The following is a 21,109-nucleotide window of genomic DNA, read 5'->3' as shown; positions in this document are numbered from 1 at the left end:
GGGCAGCGCAGAACATGGCAGGTGTCGGCGACACAGTGCTGGCAGCAGGTGGCAGTGAAGGTGCTGCTGGCCCCGATGGGGCCCAATGAGAGCGGGACCGTGGTGGGATGGTGGAGCAGGTGAGTGGGCGGCACCAGGCCAAGGTGGGTGTGAGCAAGGGCCCGATTGTCCCGCCAATCACCCCGCAGACAGCGACCAGCGGCGGTGGTGGGGGGCGAGGCTGCCGCCTGGCTCACAGCCCCAATCTATAGCCCCCCATGAGGGATGGTAGAACAGGTGAGGGGCAGCACCAGCCAAGGCAGGGTGCCAGGCAGGGCTGCAGGGCTGTGGGGTGTGAGCTGGGGCCCGATCTCCACAGGCCACCCCAAGGGACCCCACCCATGCACAAATTCGTGTACCAAGCCTCTAGCACAAAATAAAATTCCACTTGGGAAATTAAACTTTAAAATTTTTTTAATGGAAGAATATTATCTTTTCTTTGGCAAAGGAAAGACTTCTTAAACAGCTCTCAGAGAGTAGAGAAGAAAAGTACTGATATGCTGCCTATGTCAAAATTAAAACTTTTAAAATATATATATTGTAAACTATGTGAAAAGAGAAGTCACAGACTCCAGGAACATATTTTAATCCATTTAATAAGTAAAGATTAGGATCTAGAGTACATGAAAAACTCTTACCAATGACTAAGACCCTCCTTGACTGGACTTCAGTCAGGCTCCTCTGAGCCCTCTTCTCCACTAGGTCTCAGGCGTGGGCTGCTCTGTCCATCTTTGCAGAGTCCAGTTATAGCAAGAATCCTGCTAAGGCAGCTTAACAAGAATCTCCTTATCCTTGATATCTGACCATCCTGGCCTCCCTGCAGCAATAATCTTATTCAGTTGATTTAGCAAGAGTCCTCCCTGCCCTTGGTGTCTCCGCTTAGTAATTTTCTATCCACTGACCTCCTCACTCGCCTATTAGCTATACATCCTCAACAGTCATCGCTGTATTCTGATGGAGTCCAATCTCTGTCTTCTATAGAGTCACCCCATATTGTTAAAGTCTTGGTGAAAGTCTTCCTTACCATGTTAACGAATGTTTCTTGAACACAAATCAAGTAAAAAAGACAAACAACTAAAAACATGTGAAATAGATGACAGGAAACACAAAAGTAAACTTTTGACCATTAAGCACATAAAGAGATGTTCAAGTTTGCTAGTAATCAGAAATATACAAAGACAAATCACAAAAAGATACCATTTCAAACTCATTCAATTGGCAATAAATATTTGAAAGTCTGAAATTTTCGAGTATTGTCCAAGATGTGGAGAAAATGTGAATTATCTCCTGCTGTTGATGAAAGTGTGACTAAACATAGCAGGTGGAGAGCAATTTGTTGTTATTCAGTAAAATCACAGATGTGCAGACTCTGACTCATTTCTTACAGGCCTAGCTCTGTAGCCCAACCTTTCTCCCAGAGATTCTGCAGGACAATTAAGTTTAATGCCTTAAGGTATCCATTATACATAGTAAGTTAATTTATCTTTTGTGCATGTAGAATGCACTATGCATTTTGTGCCATCCTTACAAGGAAAGAGAAAATAGTCACAAATTGTTTTCTATGGGGCTTACTTGTCTCACAACAACCCAGTTGAGAAAAGACCAATGGTTCTGAATCTGAAACTACCTAAATGCCACCCTAGGGCATTTAGAAATGTGAAGGTAATGGGGACTATTTTTCAGTTGTCATTAATGACTGTAGTGCTGCTACTGACAAATAGTACCCTGGGAACCAGAAATGCTTAACAGACTACAATGTACAGGAAATTTTCACACAAAAAAATTGTTTTACTAGAAATTCCTTCAGCACCCACCTCAGCCCTAGACAAGCTCTCATACACAGATACAATGAGATGTGGGTAAGAATGGTACATAGCAGCATTACTACAGCAAAAAGCTGGAAAGAAAAAAATTATCATTATCAGAGGAAATGGAAAACAAGTAGTAGTAAAATCACACAGTTAAAATGAATGTGTGGTGATTGTGGGGACAGGAGAAAGGTAGAAGAGGGCATAGAGGCGATAAATGGTGATGGAAATAAAAATAAAATAAAAATCAAAGTAAGTTTTATATCAGAAAAAATGAAATGAAATAAAGACAATATAACACAAAAAATGAAAATAAAAATGTATACTTTTTTATTTTAACACTTTTAAAGTGTTAAAAGCATAATAAAATTACAGAAATTGCTAATGGCCAGAAATGAATGAATGAATGAATAAAATGAAATAAAAATACTAGTACTCAAATCAAGTTAGAAACCAAGAAGGTTTTGGTATCTTATCCTGATAATTCACAAAAGGTTTCTGTCCACTGTGAGTAGGACTCTGAGTGGATTTTTAAAGGTTCTTGGCAAGCGATGTGTAGGATAGGAATTAGTCAAGATTTCTCTCCAATGTCTAGGGAGTTGAGAGCGTGTCTCTTGGAAAGTCTTGTATTACAACGCCTTTTCTTTCTTTTCAGTTTTACTTCAAAATATTTCTTTATTCAACAGAAATTAGACTGGGGGAGAGGACTATATACAGAGGGAAAAGAAATCCCCAAAAGTCTAGAAGTTATGGCCAGAAGTCAAATTTAATAACATTTTAATTACGTTTGCATGGACCTGAAAGCACATATCAACAAATTGAAATGATGAACTCCACAAAAATACTAACCATTTAAATGTTGATCAGACAATTAACTAAAATCCTATATAATAAAAGCCTAATATGCAAATTGACCAAAAGGTGGAACAACAGGTCGGTGGAGGGCGGGGCCGGTGAACGGGCAGCACCAAGCCAGCCAAGGTGGGTGCCAGCAGGCAAAAGGAGGGGACGGAGATTGGGGGGAGGGGGAAACAGCGGCGACCAGCAGTGGCGGTGGGGGCAATGGAAGCCAAGGCCGGCTGCTCACCTACCGGCTCAGTCCCCCAATCAATCAGCCCACAGGTCGCCTCCCACAGAGGGAGGCCAGACTGCAGCTTAGGCCTGCGCCCCCTGGGACATCCCCCAAGGCTCCCGGTCTGCGAGAGGGTGCAGGCTGGGCTGAGGGAGCCCCCCCCCCCCGCAAGTGCACAAATTTTCATGCACCAGGCCTCTAGTGTTCATATAATAGCAGTCCCTGAATGACCCTTAAACAACCCTTAATAGATTAAATAGTACAGATCTAGGTACCTTTCAAAGCACTTTTATATACATTATCTTATTTCATTCTCTCAGCTAGCCTAGTAGTTGGTAGTAAAAACATTCTTTCTTTATAAAATTTCCTTGTCAATGGTGAAGCAACCAATCTCCCTGTGTGAGATCAGAAATGTCCTAGCTGGCCAAGTGATTGGCTAATTAAAGGAGTTACAACAGATGGCCCTAAGTCCCTCCTCACTTAGTGTATCAACAATACTTTTGCCAAATTTACATGCCTGGGACATGGTTCTATCTGAGAAAACAAAAGTAGTTCTTAATGGCTGATTTCCCTCTTTGGCAAGTTGCTCTGACTACTTCAAACCTTTCCATTTGAGTTCTAATTTAATTTAGATCACAATACTATCTCTAGCAGTGTGATTTTACTCACTAGTGCTCTGTCTCATCTTTTAAAAAATTATGATTTTTACCCTTGTATCACTAAATTTTTCATCTTTGTAATTAATCTACATAAATTTTTATATCCAGATTTAAAAATTAACAGCACTAACTACAACCCTTAATTCAATTTTAAGAGATTTTATGCACACCGATTATTTCAATAATATGACAATCAAATAACTTTCATACATAATGAAAGTGTCATTATTTTAATGCCCTTTCAAATGCACTGAATGTATCCGAGTATAACGGAGTGCATAGCTGAACAACTCTGATAGAAAATCTGTGGGGCGAAAACTGATGATATCATTCAAATGGCAGGTTAAATTGGACTTTAAAGTTTTATTCCATTAAGTGGGAGTAAATGTTTCAAGTTCTCTTAGACTGTCTGACAGAGGTCAATGGCAGGTCTGCAAGCATTTACATTCAGGAGGTTATCTTTATTACCAAATGGCCTTCACGTTTTAAACATCAAACCTAGGAAAAGTACTCAAATTGTAAAAAAAGATAAATAATAGAGATGAGAATGCATGGAATTCTGTATGTTTTATCCTCTCGTTGTGTTTCTCTGTTCCAGAAGAAAATTACAAATAGAGTCAAAAGCCTTTATGATTTGGTACAAAAAGTCCTCTTCTAAATGATGATCTGTAAGTAATTAAGTATATAGATTTAGAAGTTATTCCCAGAGTAATGAAAGTTAAAGTGACAGGATTTGATGGATTACTATGATTAAAAAGAAAAGAGAAGAAAATGTTGGTGAACAGAAGAAGAGAACGGTATAGTTATCATACACATACAATGTATCAGACACATTGTTACAAAGTTGACCCATAATAAATTATTTAATTTTCACGAAAAAATCATTAATTTAAAGATGTTTCCTTATTATTTAACAGATGAGCAAACAAAGGTGCACAGATGTTAAATTTCCACAAGTCACACAACAAACGTTTTATTGCTAAAATGCAAAATGCGAACCCCTTGCTTTCTCCTCTAAACCTACTGGGTCTGCAAAAAATAAATAAATAAATAAGAGAGAGAGAGAGAGAGAGAGAGAGAGAGAGAGATAGAGAGAGATTCAAAAGCTAAAATAGCAGCGGAAGGATAGCACTACATCACAGAAAACGACTAACTAATGAGCAATTCCAAAAGGTAGGGAATGGCTTTCAGTGAAAAATCTGCCTTTATAGTCAATAGTATTTAGACAATAATAGACACTCAAGTATCTACAGGAATGCCTGGTGGGGAGGGGGTGCAAGGGCGGGGGGATGAGTGTTAAGATTATAGCATGCTGCCTAGGAAAATCACTGGTTATCATTCAAAATAAAAATTTTAGAGAATAGGTAGATTTTTTTTAAATGTACACAATTCGATATTTGAGGCTATGATGAAGAAGAGGAGGGGGCATGTAAAGACTGCTCAGCAGGTGGAAATAGGCAGTGCATTGCAGGGTAATGGTTAACCACATGGACCTTGGAACCAGGATGACCGGGTTTAAATCTTAACTCGGTGCCTGTGTGATCCTGGCTCAGTTACTTAACTTCTCTATACATCAGTTCCCATGTCTTTAAGATGGAGGTAACAGTTGTACTTACCTCGGAGGGTTGTTAGTTAGGCGTCAATGAGTTAATATATGTAAAGCAATGAAGAAAATGTCTGACAGATAGTCATTTCAGGATTAACTGGTCTTTCAAGAAGTTGAACAGTGACCAGCGTAAGGAGGTAGAAAGTTTGAGAAATCTTGGACAGTAACAGTCAAGAACAAAAAAAAAAGAGTAAGGTAGAAAAGACGAGAGCATGTTTGCAGACATGGGGAGAAGGAGAGATTCAGGAAAAGTAAATGACAACAGGAAGATGAGCACATTGGGAAGAACTGGCCTTATAAAGAGGAAGGATGCAAGTTCTGACACAAAAGGGAAGGTAGAGAACAGATAAGGAGACAGCAGTTTTCCAGGAAGTAACAGATGAGATGACATGCAAAGTCCAAATAATGATCCCAGTCTCTCCACTAGAGGAGGAAAAGGTAGAAGTGAGAATTTTAGGGAGTAATGAAAAAAATTTTTTTAGAAAAATTATTCTTGAAAATATGAAAAGGTAGTCACTAATGATTAATTAAAGCGCTGTTAATATCAGTGAAGTGTGGGCTAATTCAAGTGGAGTCAGGCACCAATTTTTATGACTTTCGCAACACATAGACTATGGCCAAATAAAATGGCCTGGTGCGGGCAACGAGGCACAGAGATGGATCTGGTGAGAGCAATATCACCACTAACCAAGCGCACCCAGAATTCCTCCTCCTGATTGTCTAGGGACATCATCCGCTTCTAATTAAACCAACTTTTCTGTAAGCAGCAGGCAATGAAAACCACTTCTTATATAATTTTATTACCTATATAGTTTTCAGTTCTAACTAATTGTTAATATAAGCACAGACAGAAAAGTAACTGATTTCTGTTTATAAATCTTTTGACGTGAACCATCTATGTGGCCCTAGCCAGTTGGGCTCAGTGGATAAACGTCGGCCCGTGGACTGAAGGGTCCTGAGTTCAATTCCTATCAAGAGCACGCTCAGTTGCAGGCTCGATCCCTGGCCTTGGTTGGGGTGCATGTGGGAGGCAACCAGTCAATGTGTCTCTCTTATATCGATATTTCTCTCTCTCTCTGTCTCTCCCCCTCCCTTCCACTCTCTCTAAAAATCAGTGGGAAAATATCCACAGGTGAGGATTAACAACAACAACAAAAATCTATGTGATTTAAAATAGAAAATAGGTTTTTGGTGAAATATGGCGAACTGGACATTCATATTTTTCTCTAGTCCCTCCTGAGACTCCCTGAGATAAAAGAATAAGAAAGCCATAAGGTCACAGGGGCAGAAAGAATGAAAGATGACATGATAGCACTGAGATATTTATTTTAGGAGCCAAAAAGAGGAAGGTGAGTTCTAACTGATTTCACAGAGGAGAAAATTCAACAAAAACCAAAGTGAAGCCAGGCTCAGAACCTCAGACACCTTGAGGGACTGAGGGCGCCAAGTACCTCTGAACATGGCAGGTAAGGAGTGAAACTAAACATAAGGGAATTAGCTGTAAATTCCCTTAGGAAGCAATTAGAACCCCAGATCCTGCTCCCAAGCCAATGCAGCAAGGCAGCCACCCCAAATAACTAGAGATTTATCCTTTGGGTAAATTCAAGAACAGAAAGCACAAATGAAGCTTGGAGTGAAGTAACGTCCTTAAGTCAGATATTCACCGCAATCCGGACCCCTTTTCTTCCCCCACTTCATCCCCACATGGGCAGTCATGAACATCTATAGCCCTTCCCATCTCCAGGCAAGAATAAAAGAAAACCACCCACCCAGGAAAGAAGACTCATAGGCAAGCCTTACACATATACCCAGGGTGTCTAATCAGTTTTTGTATCTGATACTTTAAAAAAAAAAAAGAGCTTTCCCCTTTTCAGTATAATATTATATAATATTTCAGTTATATTATAGAAGGGCAGAAAGTTTATTCTGTCCCATTAATGCATTCCCAGTTCTTAGAATAGCACCAAGTACACATTAGGTACTCAGTAAATATTTGATGAATGAATTGAGTGTTTTTAAAATCTGTTAGACTCTCATAGAGACCCAAGAACATCAAATAGGTTATCTTTATATTTGTACAGTATCACTTCCTGCCAGTATTGACAAAGTATGTCTCCCGAACATCACCTTACTTTGCAGCTCAAGTCCTCTTCATTGCACCTCAATTTTAAACATAAAATTTATAATAGTCAATTTCTAAAAATGGATGATATTAATGTTCTTCTATAAGGGAAAAATAGTTGGTTCATGTCAGTTTATATTTATCAGCATCTATTCTTAAATGAAAGCACAAGAGGTTTTCATTTAGAAAATGAAACTGATTACAGTCCAGGAGAAATGCACTAGATGGGCCCTCTAGTGGCCTTGAAGAGCTAACACTTTCCAAAATACCTAGCATTCCTAAGCAATTCACAATTAATAAATACTTATATGTGGAATATAAAGAACAAAATTAATGAACAAACAAAATACAAGTAAACTCATAGATACAGTTGGGGAGCTTGGTGAAAAAGGAGAAGGGATTAAGAAGTACAGATTGGTAATTAGAAAATAGTCAGAGTTGTAAAGTACAGCACAGGAAATATAGTCAATAATATTGTAATAACTATCCTAACTGGTTTGCCTCAGTGGATAGAGCGTCGGCCTGCGGACTGAAGAGTCCCAGGTTCGATTCTGGGCAAGGGCATGTACCTTGGTTGCGGGCACATCCCCAGTAGGGGGTGTGCAGGAGGCAGCTGATCAATGTTTCTCTCTCATCGATGTTTCTAACTCTCTATCCTTCTCTCTTCCTTTCTGTAAAAAAAATCAATAAAATATATATTTTTAAAATATATTGTAATAACTATGTTTGGTGCCAGGTGGGTACTTGAAATATCAAGGGACTTTATAAAATATGTAACTGTCTAACCACTATGCTGAACACCTGAAACTAATACAAAATAATATTGAATGTCAACTGCAATTGGAAAAAAAATGTTTTTTTAAACAACTAGTAAACACAGTCCTTCCAAAGCTGTAGATTCCGGGGAAAACACACCTGGCTGCACAGATGCTGAAATGACTTCTCCACAAGACTGTACAGTAACTAGAGAGAAAGGAACAAAGCAGCGAGTGTCGCAGGGTGAGATGTGAAACATTACCTAGTGGCAGTAACTGAGGAACTGGAGAAATGGAATCCTGTGCGCCCTTCTTCCCTCATAACTGCCTTCTTATGATCCCCCTACAATCCCCACTTTTCCTGAAAATGCACATGTTCCTGTGTGTGCGCACCGTATCCCACAGGGACTGCAGTGCCTCACATGCACTGGGTCTGGAGCAAGGGTACTAAGGAAGGTCCACATCATTGGTATAAATATTTAGACATTACAATCAAGCTAACAAACTGTTAAGTAAAATATCTTCTCCCCTCCTAGTGTGATAAATATGCTTCTATGGCAATACAATTTTTAAAACTTTGTGTAAAGCTGTAATTTTTATATGACCAGATATAAACAAAATTCCACAAGCAACTAAACATCAATATTATTGCACATCTGAGTATTCTGTGAAGGACCAGAATTGTTTGGATGAATATCAATAGAGACAGCCCTAAGTCATGCATTTTAATTATTCTGTAACAATTCGTTGTTCTTCCTACACTCTAGCAAAATCATGAATCGTGCTGGTATCTAGATTGTCACACAATTTGTGTTCTATTGATAGTAATGTCAAATTAAATGACTTTTCATAACTCACTCTTAGATAGGTTCTCACTCTTTGCAATTTGGAAAAAACTTCCTTGTGTGGAAGCAGTAGCTACAGGAATCATCAACGAAAATATTAAGGCAATCCGTGGACTCAGAAATGATCCATAAATTTTACTCAGAAATTGATCATTGTCATGGGGTCACCTGGGTTAAATTATTTATATAATCTAAAATATTAAAAAATATTTTAATTTTTTAATTAAAATCACTTATAGCTCAATACCTACTGTCTCTTAAAGTTATATCTAGACCCTTGTGGTATTTCTTAATTTCTATTCCTTTGAATTTTTTAATGCAATATAATGAGAACACTGAAAATAATTGTATTTTGCTCAATTTGTTTAAATCTCTCTTCATTTAAGACTATATCTTTAACCAAAACGACCGGAAAATAATCCCCATAGGAAATTAGTGTCAGGACTGTTTATATGGCTCATCTCAGGGCCTGGTACATGGTTGTCATTCTGGTACCCACCTTCTCTGCCTTCAGTTTGACTTCTTATTCCTGGAAGTATATTTCCAGGACCCAAGCTTCATTTCACCCTCTCACTAGATTGTTAGTTTACCTATGTATACAATTGCTCAGTTGTTTCTATTCGGAATATTAAAGAAATTGTGTCACTGGCCTCTCGCATTGATGTCAGGAAGTACAATTTAGCTTCCAGATCCCTCATATGTGACCTGTTTGATTATTCTCAAAACTTTTAGAACATTCTTTTCCCAGATATTTACATGGCTGGCTCTTTTTCATTATCCAGTTTTCCACTGACCTCTTAAGGGACCTTTCTTTCTTTTTTAATTTGTTTTTATTGATTTCAGAGAGGAAGGGAGAGGGAGAAACATCAATAATGAGAGAGAATCATTGATTTGCTGCCTCCTGCATGCCCCACACTGGGAATCAAACCTGCAACCCGGGCACATGCCCTGATTGGAATAGAACTGATTGCCAGGTTCATAGGTCGATGCTCTAGCACTGAGCCACATTGGCTGGGCTCAAGAGACCTTTCTTGATCAGGCAATCAAACAAGCTCCCACATCACCAAGTTTTATTTTTTATTGCTAACTGATATGTTCTTGTTTTGCACTTTTCTATACTTTTTTTTTTTTTTGCAGCTGAGTAAACTATAAGCTCCACAAGAATTTGTTCACTTCTGAATCCCCAATGCCTAGAATAGTGAGAAGATATCAATAAATGTTTATTGAATCAATGAATGAAAGCCTGTAAACTAGCACTACAAACAGAAGTAGAGTAAGAATGGTCTTTTGATTGACATTCCTAAACTATGTAAAACAGGATCATGTCTAGGACCCCAACTTTGTCACATTTGCTGCAAACATGTCTTCTGGTCATAGTGAATTATAAACCAGGAGCCCTAAAACTTAAAACTTAAATCATACTGGAAATATCGAGGGAACACTATATAAAGTATATGGTTGTCTAACCATAAGCAATACACCTGAAACCAATACAAAATAAAATTGGGGGGGAGAAATTTAAAAAAAGATAAAAAAATTAAAATCAAACTTTTGAACAATTCAATTTTGGGGCCTCAGACAGCAATTCTCTGGGGCCCAATTATTTTCTTTACCCTACAAAAAATTAACATTAATTAAGAGTCAATGTCATCTTGGTTCCAGTAGAGCAGTGACATGAGGAATACAATTCAGCATGGTGTGTAAGAGTACAGCCTTCAACATCAGAGGACCTCAGTCCTAATCCAAACTTGGCCATTTAGGATCTGTGTGTCCTTGCATATGTTATTTAACCTCTCTAAGCCACAGTCTCCTAATTATAACACTACTTGTCTCCTTGGCTATTATGAGGATCAAATGATATCATTCACCTAAAATTCAGGTGTGGTCCTTGATCACTTAATAAATGTTAGTTGTAATATATGAAATCATCTATTTAAACATTTCCATATTCTTTGCAAAATCTTGGCTGAAAGCATCCTTCATTACATTGCATGAAATTATTTTCTCTCTCAGCTTAGTGCAAACACAAACTGCCTCTTCAAATGCACTTGAGATTTTCCATAAGCCGTTGGAGGAGTATATGACTAACCATGTTTTTTTTCCAGAAGGAAATTCAGGTCATTTTCCATAATGACCTTTTTAGATATCTTTTTTCTACCTTTTTTTCCCTTATCTGGCTTTCCTTTTGATCTTTTTTTTTTTAATTGTGATCTTTTGTATTGCTTTTAACTTTGTAGCTTGTGAATCTGTCATTTACGAGCTGAATGACTCGAGAGGTTATTTAACATCTAGAGCTTCACTTTCTTAGTCTGTCAAATGAGAATTGTTGTGGACACCAATGACACTATCACCCCAGCATCCTTTTTAATACTCACTCCCCTACAGCATCCCTGGGGACCATATAAGGGGCCCAACCCTCTAAGCACTTGGATTAGTCTATAAGTAGACATCTAATTCAAATGGATCAAGAAGACCCTTGCCAGGAATTCTGTATTTAAGACTGAAAGAGTCAGGTCAATTTCCTTTTGTAGCTGAAATTATAAGGCATAAATCTCAGGAGTTGCTAGTGTCTGCGTTTCACATTTATTTAGGAGTTGGTACATAATGAAGAAGAGCATGCAAAGAGGAGGAGAAGAGGGGGTTCTAATGGTTCTCATGGTCCCTAGGTTCTTGCTTTTCCTCTAGTTGGGCTATTCCATTAGACATCCCACTATCTTTCCAATAAATTCTCTTTTTGGCATACGTAATTGGGATTTGATTCCCATCACTTGAAACTGAAATATTCCTAATATAAAGAAAACAAACTCTATTTTGAATAGGTATTATAGAAAGTAAATAAGATAAAATATATTTAAGTGCCTAGCATGCAACCTGGCACATAATATTTGTTCAAGCAATGATACCTATTGACGTTATTTAGAAAATGGGAATACAAATTCTAAGTCAATTTAATTACTGAAAATAATTTTAATAGTTTACACATCTTTCTTCTTACAGTTTCAAAATCTCTCAAAGGGATTATTTGGTTTCAGATACAGAAAGAATTACAAAATAAGAGAAATGCTTTGATTCATGTTGCTACATATCATTGTATAAATCTAAGTGATTTTTACATAGTTAAACAATCTTAGAGAATAGTGAAGCCTCAGATACAGTAACCCACAATGTCTTGCTTAACTTACTTGCTTAGAGTAAACATAGGGAGGGAAAGGGGAAAATAATGCAGGCTTACCTTTTACTTATCCCACAGATACAGGAGTAAGTCTGGCCCATTTAAATGTACAAAATACTGACATGGCTGTATTCACCACAATCATCACATAGTGTAAAGGATCAGTGAGTAAAAAGAAAATGGAATTACCATACCTGTAGAGATACCACACTGACATTATCAAAATGGATGTGTCCATTAGGCTCTGTGACAGCTGGGTTTGCATAGCATGTCACACCATTGATGGCAGGTAATGTTTTAGGTTGATGATTTTTTTCTGGAGAAGGGCCAAAGTCATCATTTCTAAAGTGGGCATGATCATTCTACATGGAAAAATTTAAAAAGTAAAAAGGGGTTATAAGAAGAAAAAAGATGGCTCATATAAACAAGAAAATAGAGGTCAGTGCTTTTTATCCACAAGAGAGCATTGTTATGTCTATTCTGCGTGTACCCTAACCTTTTTAGATTTTTAAGACTTCTCTACCTTTAAATGTATCCTCATTTATTAGAGTCTGTTGTGTCTGTTTTCTCATGTTAGAGTATATATGCCTTCTTATTCTGTTGACTATGAATAGAATACATCTGTTATTCAACATTAAATTATTAGTACTAACTCCAAATTCTACAATATAAACCAAGTGTGTCTCTTATACTTATCAATATATTGACTCTTTTCTTTGTCCTCACATTCACAAATCTAATACATGAACAGTTCATGAAATTCTAAGAATAAAATTCCTTCCTTTATTCACCTTTATAAAGTAGCTTTGGCAGGTAAAACAGCAAAAGTTTTAAATGAAGTCCATTTACCTGACCATATGTCTTTAATAACATCTTAAGCATTCTTTCAAAAAAGAAAAGTAAATAAAAGCCACCAAATACAGCAACAGCCTTCTCAACATAGTTGTCAGTTTTAGGATTGAATCCAAATGCCTGGGGAGGAAAAGAAAAGGCAATTCAGGTCAAACCAAGTAATACTACTTGATTTCTAGCAAATAATACCAAAATTTCTCAGTTTTCAATTTTCACTGGAGTTCTATGCCCATCTTCACATCCAGGTAATATTAAGAACTTACCTGCCAAAATCACAAAACAAAAGTTCAAGTAAGCAAACTGTAAGAGATGTTTTAGAAATCTCCTGAGCAGAGGATGCTCCGGTAAACCAAACCCGAGCTCCAACACCTGCAGCAATATGTGCCTTGAAAGAGGAAACTTTAGTGGTAAAGAAGCAGCACTGAACCCCACATCTGTAAGATAGCATTAGATCTAGGTAATAAAGAGTAAATATATTTCTAATAGATAAGAAACACAAGCTTAAAATAAGAGGAGAAAGCTTTACACCATTCCAGACATTGTAAATCTTCCCTTTGAAGAGCAACCAGAATAGAGGATGCCTTGGTTCTTGTTCTAGGCCTGCCTCTGGGAAGAGCTCACAGCCACATCTTCATTTGATTGACTTCTCTATGCTTATTTATACAGTGCAAAAACTGGCACAAAGACACCTACTCTACATATGTAACACAGAGGTTATGAAAATCAAATGAAGTAAAAAAAGGGAAAGAATTTTGCCAAAAGAAGAAATAACTATCTATGGAAATTTGAGGTAATATTACAAAGACAGATTATCTAATGTTTAAATAATTTTCTTCTTACAGCCATAATTACTTAATTATCACCTACAGGCAAAAGGACATCCAACAAATGCTGTTGAAGGAGTTTCTTATTTTCCTAAGACATTTCTTATGTATTACTATATTTTCAATAAAATAGAAAATTTCAAAAATCATAAATGTGGAATCCCCAGTCCATACACAATATCAGTTTTTAAATTTAATTTGATCCAAATTTCAGATAAGTTAATATATACACATATAACATTATATTATATTAAATATATTTCATGTATAATGTTACATATAAAATTATTAATTAGAAAATCTGTATTGTCATACCAGTTTTGTTGCTACCTGGTTGTATCTCTAGCTGAGAGGGCCTTTCCAGTTCCTTTCTAGATATAATGATAATAATAACAACAATCATAAGTCTATGACTCTAAGAAAATCCCCAATTTCATATATAGCTGTGAAAATTAAAAGAAGCTTTAGTTATAATTTTCTAAAAATTATGAGATGAGAATAATACCCTGAACTACTATTACTCTCTTTGCTCAGGACTCGCCCACCCATCTTTGTGTGTGCATTGGGGGTGGAGGAGATACAGTCCATCTATATATATAAAACCCTAAGCAACCAGTCCACCATTCGACTGGTCGACCATTTGACTGGTTGCTATGACACGCATTGACCACCAAGGGAAAGATGCTCAATGCAGGAGCTGCCCCCTGGTGGTCAGTGTGCTCCCACAGTGGGAGTGCCGCTCAGCTGACTGATAAGCGATGCTGGGCTCACAGCTGGCCAGTGCAGCTGCGGTGGCAAGAGCCTCTCTCGCCTCTGTGGCAGCGTCACCTGGCGGCGGCAGCAGGGCAGGATTGAGCAGGAGCAGCCGGCACCCAACCCGGGCTCAGGCTCCTCCCTGGCCGCCTGCTGCTTCATGCACTACTACATCCCTTCGGGGATATCAGACTGCCGGGTTTGGCCTGATCCCCACGGGCCGAAACCAGCAGTCCAGCATCCCCTGAGAGATCCTGAATTGTGAGAGGGCACAGGCCAGGCTGAGGGACCCCACCGATGCACAAATCCGTGCACCAGGTCTCTAATGTGTATATATTTCCCTAGCTCCCTTTCTTCCTACTAATGTCTCTTTCTCTTTCCCCTCTCTTCCCTCTCAATTATTTTCCTTCCTCTTTCTTCCTTATACTGGCTGGCCATAATATAGCTCTAAAATAAAACATATATGTTATGTGTTGATTAACTGAATAGTGCACTATTGTCAATGTCAGATCAATAATACATCTTACGAAAAGGAAAAAATAAGCTGCTGCTTATTCATTGACCTCAATTGATTTTTTCCACAGTCAAAAGAAAATTAAAAGGTCTGTCAACCACTCTCTTATTGATCCTCTGGGCTTCAGTAGCTGTAGTAAATATATAAGAGAATTTTGTGGTATATCTTCAGTAAATTTGACATTGAATGCTCTTTAGGAAAATAAATAAATAAATAAATAAATAAATAAATAAATAAATAAATAATGGAAGTATGTTGAGAAATTAAATTTTCCAAATGCAGGATAGAATAAAATGTTAAGGCCCTATCTGATCACATCCTGATGGCTGTTTTCCAGGAATATTAATTTTATCTCTGCCACTGACATTCCCTGAAGCTTGAGACAAGCTTTTTTCATTTGCTGTGATTCTGCTCTTTTATTCAAAACACCATAAACCAGACCATAAAATTCTGTGAGAATCATGGAGGTTTAAAATGTACAAAGTGCTAAAACATTTTAAAGAAACAATTATTCACAGAAACAGGTAGCTAACACCCTTACCTCTGGAATAAGTTGGAAAATTGCATTTGAAAATAGAGTCCCAATAGCCAGCCCCACAAAATAGGTCAAAATCTTGGGGAAATAAGATTTCTTTATCAACGGAGTCAAAACCAATCCGAGGAGAGATGCCAGATTAATGATTGTCACTGACAGGAATCCATATCCCCATACTGTGAATAAGAGGGAAAGAGGAGAAATTAATCAGAGCAAAGGAGCCAAATGAAGTCTTACTCTCCATTAAACCTGAAACACATTTCTTCTTTAAAAGCTTTACACCAATTTCTTCTTGTAAAGAACAAAATCATCTCAATGAAAATTATACAGAAAATTGAGACCACATAGCATAATAAATATTAACAGAAACACTGCCTATGCTTTCATCACTCTTAAGTCATCATTACGGGATCAAAGAATTGTATAGCTTGCAGAGAATCTGCATAAGACCTAGGATAGTGACAATCTGAGGTCCACAGGCTTCCAGTCACCTACTTTTATCTATTGGTTCATGGCCTAGTTAAAACTCAGCCTTTCAGAGGAATATAGAGGTCATGTGAGTTTCAGGGGAAAGGTATGGTAGCTTTGCCTGTGGCCCAAACACACTGTGCACAGAGACAATGTGAAAGATTAGAAAGCTGCCTCTACATTGCCACTTCTTTGTCCAGAATACACTTTTAAATGGTGGGCCACTTTTCTCATGGACACTATCAGTTGAGTAGCAAACTAACACTTAATGCTTAGTGCGAGTTCACCATGTGTCAGGCACTGTGCTGAGCGACTAACATGTATTAAGTCATTTGATCCTCAGAAAACCCTATGAGGTTACTACTATTATCTCTTTCATAGAGTTGAAACCAAAGCATATGGAGTTCAAATGAGCTGCCCAAGTCATGCAGATAGAAAATCCTGCAGATTTCAAACCCAGACAGTTTGTCTTCAGGGCCCACATTATTTTGCAATGTGTTTCATTATTCCTGTGGAGGTAATTTAATTTTTAAGGAGCCCATGGGGCTCAACAAAACTAAACACTTTATAATACGCTTTATGATTATAAGACTTTTCACCATTATTCGGGTTCAAGTGAGTCTATCTATAAATAAGCAATCTTAGCAAATGTTTATGGAGCCTAGGATGCGAACCATGATTCCTGCCAACAAGCAGCTTGGATCTTCTGCTTGGGGAGCTGAGAAATGTGAAGAAACACCCATGCACAAAGCAATATAAGGTAGCCTGTGCTAAGTACCAAATGAAAAGAACAGGTAATAAATGTTACTATGTCATCACAAGAATCATCACAGCACTAGCCATGACTTTATCGTCTCCACTTTCCTATCAGTTCAAGACTCCCGACCATGTCCATTTCATTGGACCTACAAAGGTCCACCTCATTCCCATTTATTATCTTATCACCTCAAACAGCAATACCTACTCTCCTCAGACTTTCCACATAGAGAAATTCTCAATCCCACATCCTTCTCCACGATATGTCTATGTGTAGTTTCCCTTCATATGAATAGCTTTCTATCTCATCACTAGCCTACAGTCATTCACTCATCCAATCAATATTTATCATTTCATTGGGCAGACAAGATGCATACCTGTTGAAACTAAAATTAAAATGCAAAGATGTTTCTGAGTACCAAATAGAGGCAAAGCCACATGTACATATTAAAAGCATCACCTGCCCCTGAGAAATCCTGCTCCCCTACCCTTGTTCACTACCTCCTTAAATAGCAGAAATGTTGGGATCAGTTTCAATTGCTCACTCTCTACCAGTCAATTCCATACATGATTGGTGACCAAACTCTATCAATTCTGCTTGAGATCTCTCACTCCAGCTTCTCCATCTTCATTACTGATACCTTGAGTTCAGGCCCTCACCATCTCTAACTCCTTCATCTAATGCATTATGACAGTTTTCTGTCTGCCCTTCCTCCCCTACTTGACATGACCCCCAGACTCATTATTCTAAAACACAGCTCTGATCACCTCCTACCCCTGTTTGACATGGCCCTTCATCAACTGAGTCCCATAGAGCCTCACTGGTGCTATTCACACCCTTCTCAACACGGCCTTTATGCAGACACAATGTTTCCCAAATACAGAATTACCTTTACTTGTGGTTCTCTGTCTGGAAATATGTTTCTATCTTCATTGCCTGAGAAACTCACACGTGACGTGGTTCTCCAAGCCAACTCCAAGACCTCCTCTATAAAGCTTCCCAGCTCCTCCAGGCATCAGTGCCTTGCTTGTCAAGCTTCCTATAGCTCTTTGAAGGTGATTGGGCCACTTGCCATTTCTTGTGTGTGATAGTGATTTTTATCACTTACATATTTGTCTATATCATATAAATTATGAGATTTTCAAGGAGGGGGCTATGTTATATTCACCATCAGTGCCTAGAATGTTGCTTAGCAAATAACACACATTCCTTGAAAAATGAATTAATGAAGCCCATACTTCAAAATGCAGCCTAGAACTCTGTCAAAAAATATCAATTCATCTGCTTATCCAATCTTTCTAACTTTCCTTAATATTGTGCACGTTTATCAGAACCACTTGGGGAACTTTGGGAGTGTGAATCACCACTCTTCTAGGCACACTACTTAGTTTCCCCTCCTTTCATTGTTAGGACATTATTGGAGGGGGAGAGGGAGGGAAATCCATCATCCACTCAACTAGGGCATCAAAGAGTGAATTAGTATAAAAATATTCTTTGGACCTCTCCATATACAAATAGGACTCCCTCTAATGATCTGTTTCAGACTTTCTGATTCTTAGTGAATGTGGAAAATTTTTAATGCATTTCCAGGGAATATTAGTAACAGCAGCAAACACTTATCGAATGCCAATATGTGTGAAAATTCTTCTAAAAACCTCACCTATTTTTTAATTTTTCTATTTCATTGATTTTTTTTTACAGGAATAACATAAAGCCAGTTACACATAGCCCCTGGAATACAGTCAAGTCTTCAATAAATGTTATCATTCTTTTTTAAAAAATAGTAAGTAGACCAGCATATAAATTTTAGGTCCTTTAGCTCACTGTTGTACAGTGAAAGAACAACAGACTTAGGAGTTAGGAGCCCTGGACTTGCATCCTTCCTCAGGTACTGTAACCTCAAGAAAGCCTGTAATCTCTCTGGAGCTTGAGACTTAAGTCATCAGGTTGTACTATGGAGTTCTGGACTATGTGATCTCCAGGGATGCTACAAGTAAAGTTCTATTATTATTATATATTATTTAAATTAAATAGCGTTATATAACTTCATCAAAAATATTAGACAATTATGGACCATTAAAAATGATTGTTAAAATTTATACCACCTGGAGAATTTAATTCACCATCCATTTGTTGCACTCATCCATTTTATGGCTTTGAAGTGTTGTCCCTAGAATTCTCTCACTTCGTGTCCCCACTGCCTGTTCCTACCGCCTGGTTCCTGAGATAGAGTAAACCTGAGAATTGGGGTTACAAACATGTTTGAACATCAGAAATTAACCTTCACAGAGTAGAGGATTTGCTTTTACTGAAGCCTCACCTCCTGTACTCATAATTATGTTTGTTATACATATTTTATTTAGCAGACATATATATAGTGCCTAACCACATGCCAGAAAGCATTCTAAATGCTTTGCCAATATTAAGTTAGAAAATTATAGAGCTGGGATTTGACCTCAGATGGGCTGACTTCAGAATCTATGCCTTTACTATGCTGTACAATCTGTACTGAAATCAAACAGATTTATGGGAATACAAACACACTCCCATTTATATATTCTATTAAAAATATGTGTTTGAACATTTAGCTCTAAAATTATTGTTATTCACAAAAATGATAATTGTCTTGACAAAGTACACTTGGTGATTTCTATTCCTTATATATGTAAACATCTAATCTAATAATAGACAAATATGCAAATTGACCTCACCTTTGCTACACCCAAGCCACGCCCACCAACCAATCAGGATGAATATGCAAATTATCCCAACAAAGATGGCAGCTAATTTGCATATCGCGACAGCATAGAAAGAAGCCAAGAGCTGCAGAAGGGAGCAAAGCTGCAGAGAAGCAAGCAAGCCGGAGGGGGCGGGGGAGAAGGGGCGGGGCCGGGGGAGAAGGGAGGAGTGGAGGCGGGGCCAGGGGAGAAGGGAGGAGCGGAGGCGGGCTGGGGGAGAAGGGAAAAGCAGGCGGGCTGGCGGAGAAGGCGGGGCTGGGGAGAAGGGAGGAGCGGAGGCGGGGCCAGGGAAGAAGGAAGGAGAGCGGGCTGGCGGAGAAGTTAGAAAAGCAGGGGGGCTGGTGGAGATCGCGGGGCGGGGGACAAGGGAGGAGAGCAGGCAGGGTGGGGTAGAGTGCAGCAGGAAACCCTATTGCAGGATTTTTCCTGCAACGGGAACGCTAGTAGAATATAAAAGACAATGTGGATCCAGCCTTTGTAACTCAGTAATTGAGCATCACCTATGAACCAGAAGGTCACAGTTCAATTCCTGGTCAGGGTACATGCCCGAATTATGAGCTCACTCCCCAGTAGGACTTGTGCAGGAGGCAGCCGATCAATGATTTTCTCTCATCATTGATGTTTCTATCTCTCTTTCCTTCTCCCTTCCTCTCTGAAATCAATAAAAATATTTTTAAATAAATAAATAAATAAAATGACATATCTCCAGCCTCAACCTATTCTCGGAGCTCTAAATGTATGTATGCCACTGCCTACTGGATATCTCTCCTTGTTGGTCGACATCAATGCCTCAAACTGACCATGTCTAAAGCTATACTCTTGATTCTCACCGCTGGCTTCCTTTATAACAAACTACTCCTCCCCAGTCTTCATCCCAGAAAATGGCACAGCCATCTGTCCACTTTCAAGGACTTAAACTTTGATTTATCATTCCCACCTCCACATCCAAATCCACCCTGAATCTCATTACTTCTCCTCACTCCTACTTCTCCCACCTTAGCCCCAGACTCCATCTTCCTGAATACCAACCCCTGGCAACAGCCTCCTGACCAATCAATCTTCATGCTTCTACTCTTCCCCCATGACCAGCTCTCCCTCAAACTGCAGGTAGAACCATCTTTTACAAATCCAAATAAAATCATGTTCCTCTCCTGTTTAGAACCCTACAATGTCTTCATAGCACATTCAGAATAAAATCCAACCAACTTACTGTACACAACAAGACCCCTGGGTCTCCCTCCTTCTGTCCTCCCTCCTGCTCACTATGCTCCAGACGCATAGACATTCTTGCTGATCCTTACACATGCCAAGCACATTCCCAAGCTTATGCTGACTGTTCTCTTGACCTTGCATGCTCTTTCCCCAAAGATCTTGCCATGGCCCTCTCCTCCATCCTTAGTCAGGATTCAGTTCAAATGTAATCTCATCAGAAATGCCTCCCTTTTTTTCATCTAAATTCACACGCACCCACCATCTCCTTCTATTGTGACCTACTTTATTTTCTTCAAAGCATTTATCCCTCTGAAATCATAGATTTATTTGCTTGTTTGTGTAAATGTTTATTATGTTACTTCTCTATTACATTTTAAG

At 38.5% G+C, this 21,109-nt stretch overlaps 1 protein-coding gene across 4 annotated transcripts in view; it reads right to left on the bottom strand.

The window, feature by feature from the left end:
• SLC39A8 (solute carrier family 39 member 8) overlaps positions 1–21,109 on the bottom strand; it is a 75,798-nt gene that overhangs the window by 24,351 nt on the left and 30,338 nt on the right. For all 4 annotated transcript variants that reach the window (XM_079774549.1, XM_079774546.1, XM_079774547.1 and 1 more), the window contains exons 4-6: positions 15,563–15,732; positions 12,928–13,050; positions 12,273–12,440 (exon numbers count right to left, since the gene is read on the bottom strand). In XM_079774549.1, coding sequence (XP_079630675.1) covers positions 12,273–12,440; positions 12,928–13,050; positions 15,563–15,732 — 461 coding nt within the window. The remainder of the gene's footprint in view (positions 1–12,272; positions 12,441–12,927; positions 13,051–15,562; positions 15,733–21,109) is intronic.

This window comes from Cnephaeus nilssonii, assembly GCF_951640355.1.
Source record: "Cnephaeus nilssonii genome assembly, chromosome: 1".
NCBI lineage: Eukaryota > Metazoa > Chordata > Mammalia > Chiroptera > Vespertilionidae > Cnephaeus > Cnephaeus nilssonii.
The sequence above is the reverse complement of the archived record's forward strand: the minus strand, read 5'-3'. Positions and strand labels throughout refer to the sequence as shown.